Here is a 24,082-nt window from a genome sequence, read left to right on the forward strand (position 1 = left end):
CACATCTTACATTGGATGTAATACTGACCTGCTGACTTTTATGGAACGTAATAGCTCAGTAGATTTAAGTAAGTTCAATTTGATGGATGCTGGTGCAAATGACTCTGTATTTTGTAAGATGCACCAATGTGCTGATAATTTATATGTATGTCATGGTGTTCAGAAGCACTGAAAATACATGGGGCACTGAGCAGAATCACTTAGGGAAAAATCTATCACAGGAAAGGCTGATCAGAAACACAAGTCACCCTACATGGAACTGAGAAATTTTGAAAGGAGCTGTTCCTCTAATCACCAGCTGCATCGAGATGAGAAGGTGAGTAGCAGCAGTTGAACAAGTTGGTGAAAATGTGTCTGCAGGAACAGGCTGGGGTGAGGGGAGGGAGTCTGTCCTGCTGGGGTCCACTGGGGAAGGAACCTATAGGGTGGTGGCAGGAGGAGAGTGTATAAGGCTAGGATCTTGTGGGGGGGGAGGGGGAACGGAGGTGAGGTGGGAGGAGAAGAGGGGGTGTGGTGAGTGGTTGTGGGGTAGTAGAGTGAAGCTAGGGAAACAGGTCTACAGTGTGAGGTCAGTTGTGGAGAGTGAATCTGCCTAAGTGAGTGGGTCTTCTGAGGCCAAGTCTGGTTGAGTGTGTGTCAGTAGAATGAGTCCAGAAGGGTGCAAGTTTGCAGGTCAAGTCTCAGGATTGTTGGGGGGTGGTTGTGGTTGGTTGTGGGGGGTGATTGTGGCAGGTAGTTGTGGTTGGGTGGAGATACTGGTGGTGGGGGGTGGTTGTGGTAGGGTACAGGAGCTGGTGGTGGGGGGTGGTTGCGGTTGGGTGGAGGGGCTGGTGTGGGGATGGTTGGGGATGGTTGCGGTTGCATTGAGGGGCTGCTGGTGGTGCAGGTTTGCAGGTCAAGTCTCAGGATTGTTGGGGGGTGGTTGTGGATGCGTGGAGGGGTGGTTGGGGGTGATTGTGGCAGGTAGTTGTGGTTGGATGGAGGGGTTGGTCATGGGGGGTGGTTGTGGTAGAGTGGAGGGGCTGATGTGGGGATGGTTGCAGTTGGGTGGAGGGGCTGGTGGGGTGGATGAGGTTGGGTGGAGGGGCGGTGTGGTTGTGGTTGGGTGGAGGGGCGGTGTGGTTGTGGTTCAGTGGGGGGTAGGGGGTGGTTGTGGTTCAGTGGGGGGTAGGGGGTGGTTGTGGTTCAGTGGGGGGTAGGGGGTGGTTGTGGTTCAGTGGGGGGTAGGGGGTGGTTGTGGTTCAGTGGGGGGTAGGGGGTGGTTGTGGTTCAGTGGGGGGTAGGGGGTGGTTGTGGTTCAGTGGGGGGTAGGGGGTGGGGTGGGCGTGGCTGTGGTCGGGTGGAGGGGGTGGGGTGGGCGTGGCTGTGGTCGGGTGGAGGGGGTGGGGTGGGCGTGGCTGTGGTCGGGTGGAGGGGGTGGGGTGGGCGTGGCTGTGGTCGGGTGGAGGGGGTGGGGTGGGCGTGGCTGTGGTCGGGTGGAGGGGGTGGGGTGGGCGTGGCTGTGGTCGGGTGGAGGGGGTGGGGTGGGGGGTGGCTGTGGTCGGGTGGAGGGGGTGGGGTGGGGGGTGGCTGTGGTCGGGTGGAGGGGGTGGGGTGGGGGGTGGCTGTGGTCGGGTGGAGGGGGTGGGGTGGGGGGTGGCTGTGGTCGGGTGGAGGGGGTGGGGTGGGGGGTGGCTGGTCGGGTGGAGGGGGTGGGGTGGGGGGTGGCTGTGGTCGGGTGGAGGGGGTGGGGTGGGGGGTGGCTGTGGTCGGGTGGAGGGGGTGGGGTGGGGGGTGGCTGTGGTCGGGTGGAGGGGGTGGGGTGGGCTTGGCTGTGGTTGGGTTGGGATTTGGTGTGGCTGTTGGGTGGAGGGGGTGCTGTGGTTGTGGATGGATGGAGGGGGTGCTGTGGTTGTGTTTAGGGTAGTGTGGTAGGGGGTGGTGGGGTTGTGGTGGGGCGGAGGGGGTGGTGGGGTTGTGGTTGTGGTTGGTGGGGACAGCAAGTGAACCTGTTGACCAGGGCCTACATGCTGCAAGGTTGAAAAAGGACTGGAAAGAGAAAGGCAGAGAAGCAAGTGGCTCAAAATAAAAAGAAGCGAGTACATGCAAAAAGGGGGTGAATAGAAGAGATGTGAGTGGTTACAAAAGGGGGAGGAGGAAAGCAGGTGACTGCAAAGAGGGAAATAGGCAAGAGGCGAGTAGTTACAAAGGGGATGTGGGGGGTGTCTGGAGTGTCAACAAAGGAATAGCAAAACTTGGTGCCAGGAAAACATTAAGGCACAGCCAATTAACTGTTTACAAATGAATGTATTTTATATAAAATGAATGTCAATTACTGAGAAAAACTTTTGCCCCCTTCTGAGTGTTGTCCTGTGCCAATTTAAATATTGTTTTTTTATGAAATTTGTGATTTGTTTGTCTGCTGTGGCTATAAATTTGATGGCAGGTTGATAACTACTGAAGATATTAATTAATTATTTTAGTTCTTCTCCTGTCAGTCCATTTATCAACACCAATACAATAGATAATGATAATCCATGACTGCGTTTCATTTAATGCAGAGTTAATGAGAATGAAAATGTGGCTACTGAACTTCAAAATGTAATCTTGAACAATCTCAAGAAGAGCCCCCAAAAAATTATTTTTTGAGCATTGTTGTTCAGTTGAAAATGAGAGTAAAATGGTCCCCATTGTATCCTGTGCCAGACGATAAAGGTACCATCAATCCATAGGAAACTGAGGTAGTTAATCTGGATATTTTGTAACTGGAACAAAAACAGAAATTGCTGGAGAAACTCAGCAGGTCTGGTTGCATCTGTGAAGAAAAACCAGAGCAAGTTTTTCAGGTCCAATGATACTTCTTCACAACACTTGATTTCCAGATCACTGGACCTGAAAGGTTAACTCTGCTTTCTCTGCACAGATGCTGCCAGACCTGCTGAGTTTCTTCAGCAATTTCTGTTTTTGTTTCAGATTTTCAGCATTCACAGTTCTTGGTTTTAATTTCTAACTGGGTTTACTAGGGTTGTAAGTGATCTTATGCAATACATTCATATCAAGCTAATCTATTTGCCATTTCAAAATAACTAGATCAACCATCCATTATTGATAAAAGTGCTAATTTTTTGTTTGATGTCAACTAATGTAATTTCTAAACTTGTAATCCATCTACCTTTCTTCTCCCTAATATTCTTCAGCAAACTGCACCTTACCACTAAATTTGTATTTTAGGAAGATAGGACTTAGGAAGTGGAGTAGGCCATTTGGTCCTTTGATTGTACTCCAGGGTGGTATCATTTGAAATAATGCAAAACTTTTCGAAAAACATTTAGGAAATACTTAATTGAGTCCTGAATCTCTTACTGTATACCTGTATTTAAAATGCACATCAGTCATGACTCTAAAGGTATTGCAGTTGATGAAGAACTGTAATATCATATGGCATAATGTAGCATGAGAGGGCCACCTTAAGGAAAGGAATAGTAATTCACCTTGGATCCATGCAACAATTTTTAAAACACCCTTTTTAGGTTTGGAGGGATATGGACCAAGGGCAGGCAGGTGGAGCTAGTTTAGTTTGGGAACATGCTTAGTGTAGACTGTTTGGTCCAAAGGATCTTTTTCTGTGCTGTATGGCTCTGTGACTGTCAATCTGAGGAGCCATTTTTAAAAATTACTCAAAATGCCTAATCTTACAAATTAATTAAAAATTTTAAAACTAGTTGACATGGATGGTGACATGAACTCAGCAAAGCAAAATAAGGAACTCAGAAGAGATTTCAGAAAGATAAACTGAAGTTGTAGGTAAGGTGAAATTATGCCTTATGAGCACAGGAAACCACAGGATCTGATGAGTAATTTGAAATCCCTTCTAAACATACTGAACAGATGAAAGGAAGAAGCAAATAATGTTCACAATAAACTGAAAGCAGCACCAAAAAGATTCTCAGTTTACTGCAAGGTAAAATCTGATCACTCCCCCATTCCAACTTTGCTGTTCTATTCCCATGTTTGTCCCCCTAATCATCTCTGCCCCCCTAATCATCTCTGCCCCCCTAATCATCTCTGCCCCCCTAATCATCTCTGCTTTCCCCTCATCCTCTTCCAAATCTCACACCAGTACTTAAGCAATAATGTTCCAATCCAGTAATGAGTTAGAACTTCAAAGAAGAACTGGGGAATTACTCCCTGTTTGCGAAGCAGAGTGATAGAGTGTTTCAATTCCAACATCACCTGAGATTATTCTGAAGGACTGTCCTTCTCAGTCTCCCCTCTTGCTGACACTTGGGTTCAACCACTACCTATCATGCCTCTCTGAGAGAGCAGCTCTATAGTTTGGTAAGGCTATGGTGATTTTACATTATTTACATGTCATATATTTATTTGTTGTGTGGGATGTGGGTTTTGATGACTGGACCAGTATTTATTTCTTATCCCTAATTGCTCTAGAGGAGGTGGTATTGAGCTGATTCTTAAACCGAGGCAGTCCTTGGGGTGCAAGAACATCATCAGCGCTGTTATGAAAAAAGTTCAAGGAGTTTTACCAAGTGACAGTGCAGGAATGGTGATATAGTTCTAAATTAGGATCGTGGGTAACTTAGAGGAGAACTTGCAGATAATAGATTTCACATTTATCTGTGCCCTAAGCGGTTGAGGTCATGGGTTTGTAAGGTGCTATTGGAGGAGCCTTGATGAGTTACAACAGTGCAGCTTGCAGATGGTGCATCCTGCTGCTCCTGCATGTTGGTGGAGAAGGAAGTGATTGTTGAAGGTGGGTTGACTGGAGTGCCAGTCAAGTGACCAGAAGACCCATAACACATTGGAACAGAATTAGGCCGTCACTCAATCAAAATATTTTTCAACCCCATTCTCCTACCTTCCATCCATAACCCTTGATCACCTTACCAATCCAAGAACCTATCTATCTCGCTGAAATATATTCAATGATTTGGCCCCCACAGTCCTCTGGCAATGGGTTCCACAGATTAACTACCCTGTGGCTAAAGAAATGGCTGCTCATTGAAGTTCTAAAGGGTCATGCCTTCTCTCTGATGCTGTTCCCTTAGGTTCTAGTCTCTTTTACTCATCTTCTCTATCCAGGCCTCTCCGTATTCTGTAAATTTCAATGAGATTCCCCCCTCATCCTTCTAAACTCCATTGTGTACAGACCTGGAGTCCTTACCTGCTCCTCAAATGACAAGTCTTTCATCCCCAGCACCATTCTTGTAAACCTCTTCTGGACCCCCTCAAAGGCCAGTACATCCTTCCTTAAGAAACGGGGCCCAAAACTGCTCACGATATTCCAAATGCAGCTTGACCAGCCTTATACTGCCTCAGCAGTACATCTCTGCTCCTGTATTCTAGCCCACTTAAAATGAAGTCAACATTGCATTTGCCTTCCTGACACAAAGCTAGTTCCTTTTTTTTCTAAAAGCTGTTCCTTGGCACAAGGATGCTCTATTCTTGATTTTCTTCAGAGGGGTAACAAACCAGGCTGGGCTCTGATCAGTCTGGTTTGCTACTGAGATGTAAAGGATTTTATGAGGCCTTTTATAGAGTCATAGAGATGTACAGCATGGAAACAGACCCTTCGGTCCAACCCGTCCATGCCGACCAGATACCCCAACCCAATCTAGTCCCAGCTGCCAGCACCCGGCCCATATCCCTCCGCACCCTTCCTATTCATATACCGATCCAAATGCCTCTTAAATGTTGCAATTGTACCAGCCTCCACCACTTATTCTGGCAGCTCATTCCATACACGTACCACCCTCTGCGTGAAAAAGTTGCCCCTTAGGTCTCTTTTATATCTTTCCCCTCTCACCCTAAACCTATGACCTCTTGTTCTGGACTCCCTGACTCCAGGGAAAAGACTTTGCCTATTTACCCTATCCATGCCCCTCATGATTTTGTAAACCTCTATAAGGTCACCCCTGATTTTCCGACGCACCGGAGAAAACAGCCCCATCCTGTTCAGTCTCTCCCGATAGCTCAAATCCTCCAACCCTGGTAATGTCCTTCTAAATCTTTTCTGAACCCTTTCAAGTTTCACAACATCTTTCTGATAGGAAGGAGTCCAGAATTGTATGCAATATTCCAACAGTGGCCTAACCAATGTCCTGTACAGCTGCAACATGACCTCTCAATTCCTGTACTCAATACTCTGACCAATAAAGGAAAGCATACCAAATGCCTTCTTCACTATCCTATCTACCTGCGACTCTACTTTCAAGGAGCTATGAACCTGCACTCCAAGGTCTCTTTGTTCAGCAACACTCCCTAGGACCTTACCATTAAATGTTTAAGTCCTTTGTTTATATGTAAACAGATGAGACTTCAAACCAAAGTGGTCTTATTTTAGAAGTGACCTGTAGAATGAAAGGGGAGTGGTCAGCGCTCTAGCTGAGCGGTTTAGTTCAGTCCTGTACTGGTTGGGAGTTCAACAGTGAGCTGTGTGGAAACTCTCTCTTTTGCTCTTCTACCTTCAACCTGTAAGCATCTGATCCTTTTGTTGTACTGTGTTTTAAAGGGGGTTTGCTTCTTGGGACAGTTGTGTATACAGAGGAAACTCGATTATCCGAATACCAATTATCCAAAAATCGGATTATCCGAAGGAGATCTCGAGGTCCCGATAGAAACATTACATCAAAGATGTGCTTCTAGCAGTGAACGCATCTTTTGTTGACAGTGATTAAACAGGCACAGTCTCCATATGACTGATCCCCTGCCCTCCCTCTCTCCCCACACTTTCTCTGGAGTTCTATATAGGGCTGTACCCTAACACGCCCCGTGTCTGTGCACTATTTGGAGACTTACCCCACAAAGGCAGCAGCAGCAGTCTTGTTAGTATCCAGTCTGGATGCCTTGGAGAGGGGACGGGGGAGCGGTAGCTCGCGTGCTTAGTGCTGGGGGGGGGGGGTGGGGGCGGCGCGGCGGGGTGGGGGCAGGGGGCAGGGTTGGACCGGGTGGGGAGCAGGGGGGCGGGGTTGGAGGGGGTTCAGGGGTGGTGTTGGAAGGTTTTGGTGGGGGAGTGGGGGGAATCAAGAGGGCCGGTGTTGGGGGTGGGATATCGCACGCTGTGTTGCTGCTGTTAGTTTCCTGAATGGAGAGCAGACTTTAAAACTCCGAGCCTCAGAGCAAAGGCATTTAATTGATTTTCCGAATAATCGATTATCCGAACGAAATGGTGCCCGCCCATCTCGTTTGGATAATTGAGTTTCCACTGTATTTGGAACAGTGTACTTAAGTCTCATTTGGATAGACTGAGTCCTGTAGAGGTTCTTTATTCTATTCTTCACGTTTCATTGTGTAATTTTGTGAATAAAATTTTTGTCTGTTTTAAATCTGGTAGTCAACCTCGCTAACTTATTCCGGGTAATTTTCATTGTACACTTACTGAAATAAATTGGAAAGTTATGGTCTGGGCTGCCTGCTTAAGAATGTGGTCTGGCGGAGTCCATAATATTCCTAACTACCAACCAAACCTGCACGTTAACCTTAAGAGAATCCTAAATTAAGACTCCCAAGTCTCTTTGTGTTGCAGATTTCTGAAACCTTTCCCTGTTTAGAAAATAGCCTCTATTCTTCCTATCAGAGTGCATAATATCACATTTTCCCACATTGTATTCCATGTGTCACTTCTTTGCCCAGTCTCTTAGTCTCTCCAAGTCCTTCAACACTACCTTTCCCTCCACCTATCCTCGTGTCATTTGTAAACTCAGCAACAATGCCTTTGGTTCCTTTGTCCAGATTGTTGATGTGTAACATAAATAGTTATGGTCTCAACACAGACCCCTGCTCAACAGTGTCAAGCTTGTGTGTTCTTGGAGCTGCAGTTATCTATGCAAGTGGCGAATATTCTTTCACATTCGGAACTCATGCATGCAAATGGTGGACAGACATTGGGAGACAGGAGGTGAGTTGCATGGAGAATTCCCTTCTGGGAAAATTCTATGCTTCTAACCTGTTCTTTGTGATTGGACTAGTTCAGTGTCTAGTCAATGATAACTTCCAGGATGTTAATTATGGGTGATTCAGTGATGGAAATGCCATTCAATGTCAAGAGGTGGTGCCTAGAGTCTCTATTTTTAAGAAGCGGTCATTGCTTGATACTTGTATGGCACAAATATTATTTGCCACATAACAATCGAAGCCTGGAATTTAAACAGGCTTTGGGGCACATGGTATTTCCTTGTTTTATCTCCTCCATTTCTCTTTAACTCTTTGGTCATCCTCTTACAGCATTCCCTTCCATATCCATTTCCTTCTTCATATGACAGAGGAGGTGGTGCTGGATGTCTTGAAATGCATAAAGGTGGATAAATCTCCAGGACCTGATCAGGTGTACCCTAGAACTCTGTGGGAAACTAGGGAAGTGATTGTTGGGCCCCTTGCTGAGATATTTGTATCATCAATAATCACAGTTGAGGCGCTTGAAGACTGGAGATAGGCTAATGTGGTGCCACTATTTAAGAAAGGTGATGAGGAAAAGCCAGGGAACTATAGACCGGTGAGCCTGATGTCAATGGTGGGCAAGTTGTTGGAGGGAATCCTGAGGGACAGGATGTACATGTATTTGGAAAGGCAAGGACTGATTAGGGATAGTCAACATGGCTTTGTACGTGGGAAATCATGTGTCATAAACTTGATTAAGTGTTTTGAAGACATAACAAAGAAAATTGATGAGGGCAGAGCGGTAGATGAGATCTATATGGACTTCAGTAAGGCGGTCAACAAGGTTCCTCATGGAAGACTGGTTAGCAAGTTTAGATCTCATGGAATACAGGGAGAACTTGCCATTTGGATACAGAACTGACTCGGAGGTATAAGACAGAGGATGGTGATGGAGGATTACTTTACAGACTAGAGGCCTGGGACCAGTGTTGTGCCACAAGAATCAGTGTGTTCATCATTTATATAAATGACTTAGATGTGAACATTGGAGTTATAGTTAGTAAGTTTGCAGTTGACATCAAAATTGGAGGTGTAGTGGACAGCAAAGAAGGTTACCTCAGTGTGCAATGGGATCTTGATCAGATGGGCCAATCGGCCAAGGAGTGGCAGAGGGGTTTAATTTAGATAAATGCAAGGTGCTGCATTTTGAATAAGCAGATCAGAGCAGGGCTTATACACTTAGTGGTAAAGTCCTGGGACATGTTGCTGAACAAAGAGACCTTGGACTGCAGGTTCATAGTTCCTTGAACGTAGAGTCACAGGTAGATAGAATAGTGAAGCAGGTGTTTGGTATGCTTTCCTTTATTGGTCAGAGCATTAGGTATAGGAGTTGGGAGGTCATTGGTTGGGCAACATTTGGAATGTTGTGTGCAATTTTGGTCTCCTTCCTATTGGAAGGATGTTGTGAAACTTGAAAGGATTCAGAAAAGATTTATAAGCATGTTGACAGGGTTGGAGGATTTGAGTTATAGGGAGAGACTGAATTGGCTGGGCCTGTTTACCCTGGAGCATCAGAGGCTGAGGGATAACCTTGTAGCAATATATAAAATCATGAGGGGCATAGATAGGATAAATAGACAAGGTATTTTCCCTGTGGTGGGGGAGTCAAGAACTAGAGGGCATAGGTTTAGGGTAAGAGGGGAAAGATATAAAAGGGAACTAAGGGGCAACAGTTTCACACAGAGGGTAGTCTTGTATGGAATGAGCTGCCAGAGGAAGTGGTGGAGGCTGGATGGGTATATGAATAAGGAAGGGTTTAGAGGGGTATGGGCCAAGTATTGGAAAATGGACCTAGATTAGGTTAGGATATCTGGTCGGCATGGACGAGTTAGACCAAAGGATGTGTTTCTGTGCTGTACATCACTCCACTCATATCCTTCCTCAGCTACTTTAACTTAAGAAGGTTGAATTGCAAATGTGAATGAGATCTTTCAGTCATACACTAGATACTGAGGAAAGATATGCTGGCTTTGAGAAGAGGAGACATAAATTCACAAGCACTATTCTCTGGTTTAAAGGGTTAAATGATGAAGACAAATTGTATAAATCTTATTACTTAAAAATAAGTTTTGGGTCCTGACATTAGGCCTCAGATCTCATTGTCAAATTGTTTGCAATACTCTCCACTGTATTGGTGGGCCATGGCAGCTCTGAGATAGCACAAAGTAGTGTTGATGGACAGAGAGAGGTCAAGAGTGAGCATATGGCAACACATGACATTGAGTATGAATCACAGGATGCAGCAAGAACAGTGATCTGAGGAACCTTATACGTCATGGGCATTCCTACAATCCTGAGCAGATTCAAAACACGTAGGATAAAACTTCAGTTGGAAACCACATGCAGTGGGTCTGAGCTGGAGGCAAGAACTGAGGAATGAGATATGGCTGTGGAAGCAAGTTTTTGCAAACACTGTCAAACTTGCAAGATTAGAATGAGCTGATGGTGGATAAATCGCCTGGGTCAGATGGACTACACCCCAGGGGCCTAAAAGAGATAGTGAAGGCATTAGTGGTGATCTTTCAGGAATCACTAGAGTCAGGAAGGGTCCCAGAGGACTGGAAATTCACTAATGTGATACCCCTATTTAATAACGAAGTAAGGCAAAAGATGGAAAATTACACACTGATTCGCCTAACTTTGGTTGTGGGTAAGATTTTGGAGTCCATTGTGAAGGGTGAGATTTCTGAATACTTGGAGGTATATGGTAAAATAGGGCAAAATCAGCGTGGTTTCATCAAGGGGCAGTCATGCCTGACAAATCTGCTATAATTCTTTGAGGAGGTAAAGAGCAGTTTAGGCCATGAAATTCTAATGGATACTATCCACCTGGACTTCAAGAAGGCCTTTGACAAGGTGCTACAGGGTAGGCTGCTCAGTAAAATATGGGCCCATGGTGTTAGAGGCAAGGTGCTGGCATGGGTAGAAGATTATCTGTCTGGCAAAAAGCAAAGATGAAATGTGGAGATGAAATGTTCTTTCTCTGGATGGTAGCCAGTGACAAGTGGTGTTTTGCAAGGCTCAGTGTTGGGATCACAACTTTTCAGTTTATACACTTAATAATCTAGATGAAGGAATTGAGGGCATTCTGGCTAAGTTTGCCGATGATATAAAGATAGGTAGAGGGACATGAGTATTGAGGAAACGGGGAGGCTGCAGAAGGATTTGGAGATTGGGAGAGTGGGAAAAGAAGTGGCAGATGGAGTACAATGTGGGAAAGTGTGAGGTCATGCACTTTGGTAAGATGAATAGAAGCATGGACTATTTTCTAAATGGGGAAAAATTCAGAAGTCTCTCTAAAGGTACCTTTTTCATATTAAACATCTGCATAGTAAAAAGAAAGAAGATGACCCCGGGAGATCTTCAGCCAGAAGAAGACAGATACTGCAGATGACAGCTGTTGTATGGTTTTGAAATTAAGTTGATGTAATTTTAAGTGTTTTGTTGGAACAGTATATTGTTATAATGTTGGAGGCAGGTAATAGCAGCTCAGAGAAAGGGGAGCTTAAAGTTGTGAATAGTTGTTTAATGTTCACTATGAGAGTTTAAGAATAAATTGATATTATTTTCTTTAGGTAGTGGAACTTGGGAGTTCTCTGTCACTCATACTTTAACAGGTAACAAGGCGAGATGAGCTATTCTGGGTGCTTGGTTTAATTAACAGAAGGACTCACCACCGTGTCATAACACTTTGCTACAGCTGCAAGCTGCAGTTCTCTCTCTCTCTCTCTCAGAATCATCTTTTAATGTTCCTTCCTTCTGGATTGGAGAACATGTGAGACTATCTGTTTTCTGAATTTGGCTTTTGCCAATGGCTTGTTTACAGGATGTTTCTATATTGGAATAGCTAATTAATAATAGTTACTGTATCTATAGTTCTGTTAAGTTTTTCAATAGAATTAAATTATTCCAATTCCTTCCTTCCTTTTACTGTATTATAGCTATAGTGCATGAATAAAATGTGTTTAAATCCAATTGCTTGAAATATTGCTTTAAATCCAATAGTTTGAACTAATTGAACTGCATCTGGAACACAACACCTTACATTTACCTTTAAAATAAGAAAGTGTTAATCTCCACCCTATCTTCTGAATAGTTTGAAGTGGTTTGGTCTGGTCAATAATAACTTCTACTACTTTATTCCTCTTTTTATAATCAATGTAGTTTTGCAATACTGTAGCATATTGGCAAATATTTAATGATGTTTAAATTAATATAAGTAAATCCAGTTAATATCAGAGTGGATCCTGCAAGCTGTTTTAAACTCCATGCTATTGTTTAGAGATTCACTATGATGGGCAACACCTTCACTGAGACATACAGTATCTGTTCTAATTTCTCTATTTAAGGGTGAAGAGGAAAGATATCTAGCTATCATTTATCTGCAGAAATTAATAAGAGGAAGGACTGTTCAGAATATGGTAAGTCTTCTATGGAGTCTTTATAGATTGAAATAAACATGAACTAAATTTATCAATTCATGTAGCATTGTGTACTTTGAGGAAGTGAACTCTGTAAACTGAGGTAAGAGCACAGCAGATCTGTGTGCCATGTTATTACCTCTGTCACTGAAATAAGTGGAGGTAACATTTTCCTGTCTCATTATCTTTAACTGTAAATAACATATCTCAAAAAAATGAAGAAATGGATGGATTTTAATAAAACTTGGTACACAGGTAAAATGTGGCCCAAGGAAAAGTGGTTAGTTTTTGGCAAACGTTTATACTGATCGGGAGCCAGATCCTAGATTCCGTTTTTAAATGATCCACTTGCTAATATTAGGAAATAGGGCCAGTTGACTTTATCTTTTAGAATGTTACGTGTTGTTTGATTTAGAATGTCATTGTTTTAGAATGTTTAGGATTTTCTCAGCTGCTGTTAGAATTTGTTACAGCTGTCAAATCTCAGTAGAATTTTCAGAGCAGGTTGTTGGTTGTAGGTTGCCCTGCCTGTAGCTTCCTCAGTGAAATGGAAACACTGGATTGTTTTTAGATTTTTTGATTACAGAATATCAACATAGGCAGGGAAATCCTCCACAAACATCTGTGTAATTTTAAAAACATTAAATTAACAGAACATGGCAGGGGCATGTGCTCTACTTAGTGCCTTAGTTACTTAAACAAAAGCAAGAGGATTTTCAGTTCTGAAGTTGGGTAAAGCTATGCAGCAGTAAAACATTGCATAATGGGTGTGAAGAGCATCCAACTTATTTCACTTAACTTCTATTTCTGACAATGGCATCAATGCTGAAAGTTTCGCTGGTCTGCACAGTTTGGCTGTTCCAGCCATCCAATATGTTGACATGTGATAGCCGGGGCTAAATCAAAAGAAGTAATAGTAATGTAGTCCGTAATCTCGTAGATGTTTGAAGGCAAAGAGAAGCGTATAGAGCTGATTCAGGAACTCCGCACCACCCATGCACTCCAAGAGGACAAACAACTTCTGAAGCAAGCAGAAATGCAGGCTATATTGGCCTTGCAATATGAACGAAATCTACAGCAGCAAAAGGTAACTCAAACAGATTTGTAATATTTATAATATTTAGTGAAAATAAATTCTATTGAGACATTGATATACTTTCTTTTTTATCGTTAGGTGACCAACCACAAAGATATAAATAATGGTCATGTAATATGAATGGCTTATTGATTTATTTGGTGCAAATATTTATGAAATCTGTTAAATGATGTTGAAAATAATAAAGACTACACATTAGGCTAAATAATATTTTAAAATATTATAATTTTGTGGTCTATTGTGAACCCTTTATGGTTATGGTTTGACCACAGATATCTGAAATGCACCAGTTGCATTCCGGACAAACCAATTTGGTAAGAGAGACACGAAATGGCACAGTATTTGCAAATGCAAAGTGCCTAATCCTGTTTTAGGTGTGAACTCTATATACACTCTATAGTTAGGTGTGCCAATATCAATATGTACACTTCCTATGTAGAATACACATGCAAGCACCATTCACAAGTTGGGTGGCTTTGATTTCGATGTTAAGTGTGTAGAATGAATGCTTCATTATTGAATTCCCAGGTTATTCTATTTCAGGTGCTTCTGTTATAAATTATCAAGTACATTTGTGTGTATACATAATTCTTATGAGCAATTCATACAATGCTCATTTAAAATTGATATTTAAACAAGAAAAACAAGGGTCAGAGTCAGTTAAATTCTGTTAACATAGATTATTAATCTGTACTGTTAATTGCTTTTGTAACAGACTTGTACTAATTTATTACAATTATTATGAATGCTTTTTTTCTTGCTACAGCTTTCTACAATGGAAGATTATCTCTCACATGTCGAAGGTCATATACTCGCAGACATGTTTGACTTCCTGAATAAGGAGCTGCTGCGGCTGCAAGAGGAACGACGCATCCATGCAATTGTTATGTTGGCTGAGCGTCGCCGTCGGATCAGAGAGGCAGAAGAAAGTGGTTTACGTCAAGTAGAAGAAAGACGCAGAAGGGAAGAAGATGAAATTTTCAAACAGGTCAGGCACATGTAATATACAACTTTATTCCAACAAAGTAATTATTAATGTCATTTTGAATTTTTATTTTTAGATCATCAATTAATATTATTATATGTACTGTCTACATGCCTAAGGCTTACCTGTAAAATCAATTAGAAAACATCTCATCTGAGAGTTGAATAACAGTGCCTTTAAATAACAAGACTAGGTGGTGATCTCTTGTGCAGTCTGTTCAGCTATAAGTAATTGCCACTATCATTTTTAGGGGTGCACAGTTCCAAGTTTCAATCCAACAGTCAAATCAGTTAAAACTGCTGACTAACATCACAATCTAAGCTTTCCTTCTGATGATTCAGGCAGATGCATTCTAGCACTCATCTCAACATAGAGCAACACTCCAGAAGTATTGTTTGGGACATTTGCTGACCTTAAAGCTTCCACTGCAGAATGCTACACATTCTAGTTCCCAAGCCTAAAAGTTTAATGTCAATCTTCATGGTCAAAACGTGAGAATTCTATCAGGAAATTTTGAATATAACCTTTCACTCATTTGTTTTTGCCAAGTTATGGCATTTAATTCAAGTAATTTTCTGTTATCTTTATCTGGAGCAGGTTGTTAAAGTACACCAGACCACAGTGGACTCATATTTAGAGGATATCTTATTGAAGTCTGTGCAAGATACAGCAGAGGATCAAGCACGCCAAGAAATCCGTAAAATGGCTGATGAAATCAATGATATTGCCTATAACCTTGAACAACAGTATGTAGTTATTTATTACTTGTTTAGTTCGTTAAAATTCAGCTGTGTATTGTATTATGATGGAAAGACAAACTGAAAAGTTAGATCAGAAAATTGTTTACCTTTTTCTACTGCATTCATACTTTTAAAATCTGTTTGCTCATGTAAATCCCTCTTTAATTTAATCACTTAGGATTTGGTTCATATAATTTTTTTTATTTCATATTTCTCTGCATTGAACTTGGTTAGCATTGCTGCCTCACAGCTCCAGGGACCGATGTTCGGTTCCAGCCTTAGGTGACTGTCTGTGTGGAGGTTGCACCTTCTTTCTGTATCTGCGTGGGTTTCCTCCCACAGTCCAAAGATGTGCAGGTTGGGTGGATTGGCGATGCTAAATTGCCCCAGTGTTCAAGAATGTGTAAATTAAATAGTTTAGCCATTGTAAGTGTGAGATTACGGGGGGGTTAAGGTTGGAGGCTGGATCTAGGTGGGATGCTGTTTGGATGGTTGGTGATGTCTCAATGGGCCGAATGGCCTCTTTCCACGCTCTAGAGATTATGTGATGTACTCAATCCTGCCTACTCCAGGCTTGTTTATTCTGCGTGCTGCTTTTTAGCAAAAGAAAGTGAATTGTTGTTGGCTGTCTTTGAATTGTGCACTAGAGTTAGCTCCCTTACATAACAGTGGGTGGAAAACTATAAAATGTTGCAAATATTCTAGCTTTGGCCTAGCAGGAGCTCAACACATGGAGGTTAATGACTACATTCTCCTTCACAGTCACTGGCCATGTGATTTTCACCTTCTTCGGGTGGCACTGTGGGTCTGAATTTTATTATCGTAGTGATTTATTTTGCTTAACAGAAATCTGGTCTTATTTTTTCATTAGCCGAACTGAATTACAAGCGGAAGAGATTGTTTCAGAATTGGTCCATGGCTTTCTAATTCCAGAAGCACACAAAATAATAATGAGGGAAAGAGGTAAGAAATGTTCATTTGTGTAAATTGAGACTGAGAAATTTAGCCTTCATATTAACTGGAACTGTGGGAGAAAGTGGAGGTGTTCCTTTACATTGAAACATCTCTTTCATGGCATGTGAGTAGGTTGGCTGGAACAGCAATTGTTACCGTTCCCTAATTGCCATTGAAAACCTGTTGGTGAGCCATCATCTTGAACCACTGCAGCCCATGTCATTGTGTAGAACATTCACAGTTTAGGTGGAAAAGCAATTCCAAAATTATAATCCTGTAACAGTGATTATGATTCCCAGTCAAGATACTGCGCAGGTTGGTGGAGATTTTGTCAGTGATGGTGTCCTCATATCCTATCCCCATAACCTTATATGTCAGGGGTATTGAGTAATCTATTAAGCTCTAGTTTAAACGTATACAAAGACTGAATGCCCACAGCCTTCTGTGGCAAGAATTCCAAACATTTGCAACTATCTGAGTAAAATAATTTCTCCTCATCTTGGACCTAAGTGGCATCCTCCTTATGTTTAAATTGCGTCTCCTGGGTTTAGATTCTAAAACAATGTGAAACAACTTACCTGCATCTTCAGAATTTATCCTTTAATTATTTTGTGGGGTTCAATAAGATCACCATCTTTCTTCAAAACTCCATAGAAAAACTCCATTTGTCTCACCTCCCTTCATCGGACAGTACTGAATTGGTAGTGGAGGCAGTAAATTCTCAACCTTGAACCTGCCACTGTCCCTGAATGTATAGTCCAGGTATATTTTTGTTGAATGCTCCCACTGTTGCAGCTGTGCTGGAACAATCTAGCTAGGGGTGTAGCTACTTCTGGAGTTCAAGTCTTCAGCACTAGCTGTATTATTGCAGGAAGAGGCGGACAGATATTATCTGCTCCACACTTCTGGCTGAGGTGGTTGCAAATGCTTCAGGCTTGTACCTTCCATTTCAGTGTTGCCCCCCCCATAATTGAAGGTGAGGATATTTGTGGAGCCTCTTTTTGCTGTTACTTCTATAATTGTCCATCATTATTCAGAACTTTGAGCTGATCCATTGGTAGGGTACTTGTCAGCTCTTTCTGTTGCATAGTATTTCTGTTTTTTGATGTGTAAGTAATCCTGTGTTGTACTTTCACCAGGTTGACCCTTCATTTTCAGGTATGACCAAGGCTACTACTGACATATCCTCCTGCACCCTTCTTTGATGAGGGTTGATACCTTCGCATACCCTTTACTCAACCATTACCATCATATCTAGCCATAAGGCTACAGATTGTGGTTGAATACAATTTTGCTGCTGTCGATGGCCCTGAGAACTTCATGGTTTGCTCAACTTTGAGCTGCAATGTGTGTTATGAATCCACTGAACATATGATAGTGCCACGCAATACAACATCATAGGGGAGATGCTTGGCATAAAGATTACAGGGATGAGTCACAAGAGGCTGGGGAGCAACAAGGTCAGTGGGGCTGGCAAGGTAACCTTCTGAAAGGATATTGATTAGTAAGTTGAGAAAGATTTTAGTTCAAAGGGACATCAGGACAGAAAATTGGGAATGATGGGAGACTTGAGGTTCCATTAACAAGGGGCTCTTTGGAGCGGTTGGTAGAAATTGAGAGAAAGTAGTAGGAGTACCAATGGAGGATACGTGTAGAAAGAAATCAGTCCAAAGGTGGAGTTTGTCTACTGCAGGGACTACAGGTGATCTGAGGGATATACTCCTGCTCTTCCTGGTTCATGAGCCGTACTGTTTAAAATTTTTCCTGAGATATTTTGCACTTTTACTTGTCACATTATATACCTGTTTATTTTTGAAAATCATTCAGTTTGGATTTATTAACAAAAGGATTTTTGAATTCGATAGCTTGCCTCCTATCTTCCTATTTGGTATAAGATCCAAGAATCCTACATTGTGATTTTGAGAGCGAGACCATTTTATAATGCATGCAATTTATTTTCTTTATTTCAATATCATTAGGAAACTATTATCATTCCTAAATATTTTTCTTTATATCGTTGCTGATGGTCCCAGTAAAATTAATGAGAATTGACTGAAAATGAAACACTAGAATGTGTTTTTATTTTAGTGTTGTGTACTACTTATATCATTGGATGGCTTTTATAAGAGATTAGCAGGTAAAACTATAAGCAGCTGCTTTCTTTGTAAAGGATCAGCAATCATAAATGCCATTGGAAGTGGACAGTTTTCCCAATGCAGTAAACTTAACTGGATGTAATTGAGATTTTTTTTTTATCAAGGAAGGTTTTTGCCATTTCATAAATATGTTACATGCTGCTTTAGAATTTCAAACAAGAATAATTGGTCTTTTCATCCAACAGTAAAGCACTTTCAAAGTAGGCATCTCCTTGTTGCCCACCGCATTATTCATAATGAGGCTGAACATATCATGACCAATGCAGCTCCAGCTGTATCAGCATCCAGCAGTGCTGCAACAGACATCCTGGACCAAGTACTGACTGAAGTTGAAAAAGAGATGATGAAGGAGACACAAGGATCTTAAGTGAGGTACAATAAAGTTTTAAATCTGCATCTGAGATGAGGAAAGGGGAATAGCGTGCAATTTTCACTTGTGGTATGACAAGTAGCTTATAGAATTTGTTTTTGTTTTACTAAAGCATAATATTGCAGATGCTGAAAATCTGAAACTGAAACAGAAAATTCAGAAAAAGCATGATTGTCAGGACTGGCACCACCTGTAGAGAGAGAGAGAGAGCACAATCATGGCAATTAGCACGAGTCAGGAAATTTCCCAGCTTGTCACTCCTGCCTTGCAAGATGACTGTGAATGGTGCAACCTTCAGTCAGGGTGGGAGCGATTATGTGTTAGAGTGGTATATCTAATCTGCATCCAGGGCAGCACATATTGAGGTGGGCATTTAAAAAGACCCACTTAGGATCCTCTGCTCAGGTGGTGGGAGGTGGCAGGGGGCAACAAAAATGAATTTCTATAGCATTAAAGGGGTTTATCTAATGCGTCCGTGTTTACATTTTCAAATCTCTTCCTTTTTACATTGCTATAGAAACCATTCCAATATTTTGCTGCCTCTTGCTTACTCATTCTGTTTTCATTTATTAATTTCTTGGTCATCCTTTGAATTCTAAAATCTTCCTACTCTCACACCTACTGTACATGTTTCACTTGCTGGTCTATATAATAACTCTTCCTGAAGTGTTCACTATTGCTTATCTACTACTGCACCTTTTAATGGAGTTGTCAATTTACCTCAGCTAATTCGATCCTTATATTTACATTGTTTGCTTGGTTCAGATTGAAGACCTTAGTATCTGATTTAACTAAATCATTATCAGACTCATTAAATTCTGTTTAAGAGGGCAGATAATCCACAGCTCCAGGCTAATTCTCTGGGCCCATGGTTTCAAATCCCATCACAGCAGATGGTGAAATTTAAATTCAACAATGAAAAAATGTCTAGAATTAAAAACTGAACTAATCATGTAACCATAGCTGCCTGGTGTTAAAAATTCATTTGGTTCATTAATGCCTTTTAGAGAAGGAAATTTGTTGTTCATATCTGATCTGGCTCATGTGTGACTTCAACCCCACAGCAATGTGGTTGACTCTTAACTGCATCTGGGCAGTTTGGGAGAGGTGATAAATGCTGGCCTCACCAGCAACACCCATGACATTTCCATGAACGAGTTTACAGAAAATATTTATCCCTGGATGGATAAAGATGCTCCTTTATTAGGTACTTAATTTATTATTTTATTTTTCATTGTACAATATTAGATAAAATAGCCCGTTTCATAATTCACTCCTTCACATATTGATATAGAACACTAGAAACATTTTATATACCTATTCCATAAGCTTTTCCCCTTCACATTATTAATACAAATTTGGTTTGAGAAAATTTTTCTTAATTAAAGTTCTCATGAATATTTCCCTTGTTACATGGACCTCTAATTCCCTGATTTAAATTCTGGCCAACATTGCAATTCCTTTTACGGGCAAGTAATCACCAGTATTTCATTCACTTTGTTGTTTCTTGGTGCCACACAAATTGATTTTACACATTGATTGCTGAGATATGGTCATTTCAACAAATTACAATGATGGTAATGTTTTCCAGGGTTTGAACATCATGAGATATTTAGTTCCCAACCTTGCCGGCAGTGCAGCCACATCAAATGTGTATTAGTTCAATGCCAATAATTCTCCTTTTTTAATTTGTCTATTTTGTTATACTATTTAGTGTATTCAGATTCAGTGCCTTTAAAGTTTTAAAGTTTTTTTCCTGTTTCTTTGCCCTTAATGTCACCTTAGTCACTGGTACATTTTTACCTTTGTCAAGCTTTCTGCCCTTCCTGACCTCTGCTCTATTTAATTTTCCCTAAATTGTTCCTGTATCCTATAATCTTGATATTCCTTTTGCTGCTTTTGAATTTTCATTTTCCTGAATTGTCCCACCGCTTACCACTTCATCATTGGCTAAAAGCTCATAAAGTTTCAGAAACATGTATTCATATGCAAGAACCTATTCTCTGCAGGAAAAAGGAACATGTCCAGGCATTGTCTTTTTTTTCAAAATTAAACCAGTGTGTGGCACAATATTTTCTTGCCACATTTTTCAATGAAAAACCTCAACCAGAGTTGACTTGTCAAACTATCACTATTGTTTTTTCATGCAGTATAAATTGTTGTTCATTTGAAAGTTGATGTTCTTGCACTTATTATGATGAAAGCAAGACAAAATGTTCCAGTCACATGCAAAATTCAAGAGGGAGTTCCATAATCCTACAAAAAACATTTATGGTGTTATTTGAGCTTTCAATTTAGATTTACAGTTTCATAACTCCTAATAAAAAGAAACACAGTTTTCAACTGATTTTAAAGGAAAGCATAATTTTTTTAAAAAAGTTTTAAATATTAGATATCATTGCTACATATTTGCAGCTTAGTTTATTAATGCAAGTGTTTTTGAGCATTTTAAAATGTTATTGAAACTGTTCTTTTCTTTCAGATATATACTGTGACAATGTTATTCACTACCGTGAATATTTAAGAAAAAAGGAAGAATCTGAGAAGTGACTATAATAATTTCTTTTTTCTCACATGCACTTTATCACTACTGCACAATACTTAATTAGGTAGACATAAGTTTCTGATAATTATACTGAATGTGAACAAAAAATAAAGCTAAATGTTTAACTAGCATTGTTGTGCACTTGTTAGATGAGGTGTAACAAACACAGAAGACCACCTATTTTCACCTCTGTAATGCTGCCCAACTTTGCCTTGTCTCAACTCCTCTTCTGTTGAAGCTCCCATTTGTACCTTTTATTTATCCAAATTGACCACTGTAATACAATCTGGCTTATACTTCAGATTCTGTCCTCTGTAAAGTTAACGTTATCCAAAAATGTATAAGTCTTAACCCAGAGCAAGTCTCTTCCACCTACCATGCATATGCTCCCTATATGGGCTCCCTGTTAAGCAGTATCTTGATATTTAAATACTCATCATCATTATACCTTCACACTTCACTTTCTGTTGTTTACATTTTTCCCACAACCCTTTGACTATCCTCAGTTCAATCACCGTATTATACCATATGTTCAGTTGCCCAGACCTTAAATTCTGGAATTCCCTTCATAAATCTCTCCACCTCACTAAGACATTCCTTAAAACTTATTTCTTTAACCACCCTTTTGGTCATCTGACCTATTGAGCAAAAATTAATCAAGTTGAGCCTATTTAATCAAGTGAGGTCATCCATCAGTCTCCTGGTAGCAAAACCACCCATAAATAAGTTGGGTGGCAGATGAGGCTGAAAATGGAATGTCAATTAGTTTCACTAATGAACCAGTTGACACCAGTTAGCACTGCAGTTCCTTGGCATCTCAGATGAGAGTCACTATATTTTTTCACACTTCCCAAAGTTACCCAGCAAACCAATCATTCTGGGTGAAATGCCTCTTTATTAAGCATTCCGTGCATGATCAAAGGTCCCCTTGTTTCCAAAACTCTGCTACCCCAGCTCCATTAACGCCAACGTGCCTTCACTAATCATTGGCCTGTTGTTCCTTATAGATTCTGCATGATGCATTACTATAGCTGCTACTATTCCCAGTGGCATGTACAGAAAGGAACTGTTGCCAGTCCTGGATACCACCTAGCTGTTGCTTGGTCTCATGTTTTGTTTTAAAATGCTCCTGTGAAGTATCTTAAGACGATTTATCATGTTATCGCCACTCTACAAATAAAGTCTTTTGTTAATTACCTCAAACCGACTGTGAAGTAGATGCCAGCAAATTGGGTGCTGGTAGAGCACAGCAGTTCAGGCAGCATCCAAGTAGCTTCGAAATCGACGTTTCGGGCAAAAGCCCTTCATCAGGAATAAAGGCAATGAGCCTGAAGCGTGGAGAGATAAGCTAGAGGAGGGTGGGGGTGGGGAGAAAGTAGCATAGAGTACAATGGGTGAGTGGGGGAGGGAATGAAGGTGATAGGTCAAGGAGGAGAGGGTGGAGTCGATAGGTGGAAAAGGAGATAGGCAGGTAGGACAAGTCCGGACAAGTTATGGGGACAGTTACTAAGCTGGAAGTTTAGAACTAGGGTGAGGTGGGGGAAGGGGAAATGAGGAAACTGTTGAAGTCCACATTGATGCCCTGGGGTTGAAGTGTTCCAAGGACCAAATTGGGGTCTGTCTAATGTAATCACAAGATCACATAAAAGATGTGAATGGTTGTTCTTCCATCCAGAGCTACCTTATCCTTACTGCATTGTTACATCTAGATATTTCTTTGTAATTTCTGCATTTGAACCTGTAGAATTCAATTTTGTGTTCACTCTCTGCGTCCTAAAGTTATCTTTCATGAGTTTGACTCTGTCCCTTTGTCTTATTCTTACATGCTATACATCATTAATTATTTCCAAATTACTTATCTCTTCATACTTGATAAAATCATGTCTTAGATGCTTTATTACAGGCTAAGAAAACCAGTATTTCTTGTCTTCACAATATCTCAGATCTGACACCATAGATCAGCCTCATAGTTCTTTACTGTACTTGCTTGACTGATTCCCTTGTTTCTCAGCAACTAGAACAGGACACATTCCTCAAGGTTGAAACTGGCCAACACACTGCATAAACTTGATCATGACTTCTTGTATTCTGTATTTTAGCTATATAGTATAATTCTGAATTCTGTTGGTTTTATTAACTGCTGTTCTGAATTGATTGAACATCCTGAATCAAGCAAGATTCGGAGGAATCTTTCAGCTTGTTCTTGGTTATTTCATTGTTATTCATGCATGATGTAATAAAAGCATGCTGGAAATACTCATCAAGTCTTGCAGTATCTGTGGAGACAGAGTTAACTTTTCAGGTCTGTGATCTTTCATCTTTCATCGTGCAGCCAGCATTTGGGGGGCAAACAACAGAAGGGAGTTGGCAAGGGCTAAGGATGCCAGTGCCTCTTGAAGAAATATCTCATCAACATAGGCTGCATCCAATAATTACTGAGAATATCAAGGATGACAGCATCCTTCTGCCTTCTCCCCACCCTTGGCTGATGAATTAGGATGCTCCTCCAGGGTCACAAGGCTGTAAACTGTACTCTGGCTAGAGGACATAAATGTCCATCACCAGGCCTAGCTGCACCACTTCTGACTGGGCTTGTCAAGTCCTAAGAGACTGATCTGTTTGACTAGGTCTGTAGGTGATGAGGGAACCAATGAAAGGAAAAGATACTTGACCTAACCTTCACCAATCTGTCTGCAACAAATTCATCTGGTGGTAGGAAATACCACTGCAGTTCTTTTGGGGACAAAGTCCCATCTTCACCCTGAGGATATCCTCCATACATGACACTCCCACTGTGCTAAATATGAAAGATTTTGAATAGAGCTACATTGGGCATCCATGGTCATTAGCAGGAGAATTGTACTCCCATACATCATTGTCTGG

At 41.2% G+C, this 24,082-nt stretch overlaps 1 protein-coding gene across 1 annotated transcript in view; it reads left to right on the top strand.

Annotated features, from left to right (window-relative positions):
* The window catches only part of cfap91 (cilia and flagella associated protein 91), a 94,245-nt gene extending 71,714 nt beyond the window's left edge, over positions 1–22,531 (top strand). The window contains exons 12-18 of the mRNA XM_072585303.1: positions 12,282–12,353; positions 13,294–13,440; positions 14,216–14,437; positions 15,032–15,180; positions 16,046–16,137; positions 18,470–18,656; positions 21,137–22,531. Of these exons, the coding sequence (XP_072441404.1) occupies positions 12,282–12,353; positions 13,294–13,440; positions 14,216–14,437; positions 15,032–15,180; positions 16,046–16,137; positions 18,470–18,651 (864 nt within the window). The 3' untranslated portion in view covers positions 18,652–18,656; positions 21,137–22,531. The remainder of the gene's footprint in view (positions 1–12,281; positions 12,354–13,293; positions 13,441–14,215; positions 14,438–15,031; positions 15,181–16,045; positions 16,138–18,469; positions 18,657–21,136) is intronic.
* The last annotated feature ends 1,551 nt before the right edge of the window (positions 22,532–24,082 follow it).

Source organism: Chiloscyllium punctatum, chromosome 15 (genome assembly GCF_047496795.1).
Source record: "Chiloscyllium punctatum isolate Juve2018m chromosome 15, sChiPun1.3, whole genome shotgun sequence".
In the NCBI taxonomy this organism is placed as follows: domain Eukaryota; kingdom Metazoa; phylum Chordata; class Chondrichthyes; order Orectolobiformes; family Hemiscylliidae; genus Chiloscyllium; species Chiloscyllium punctatum.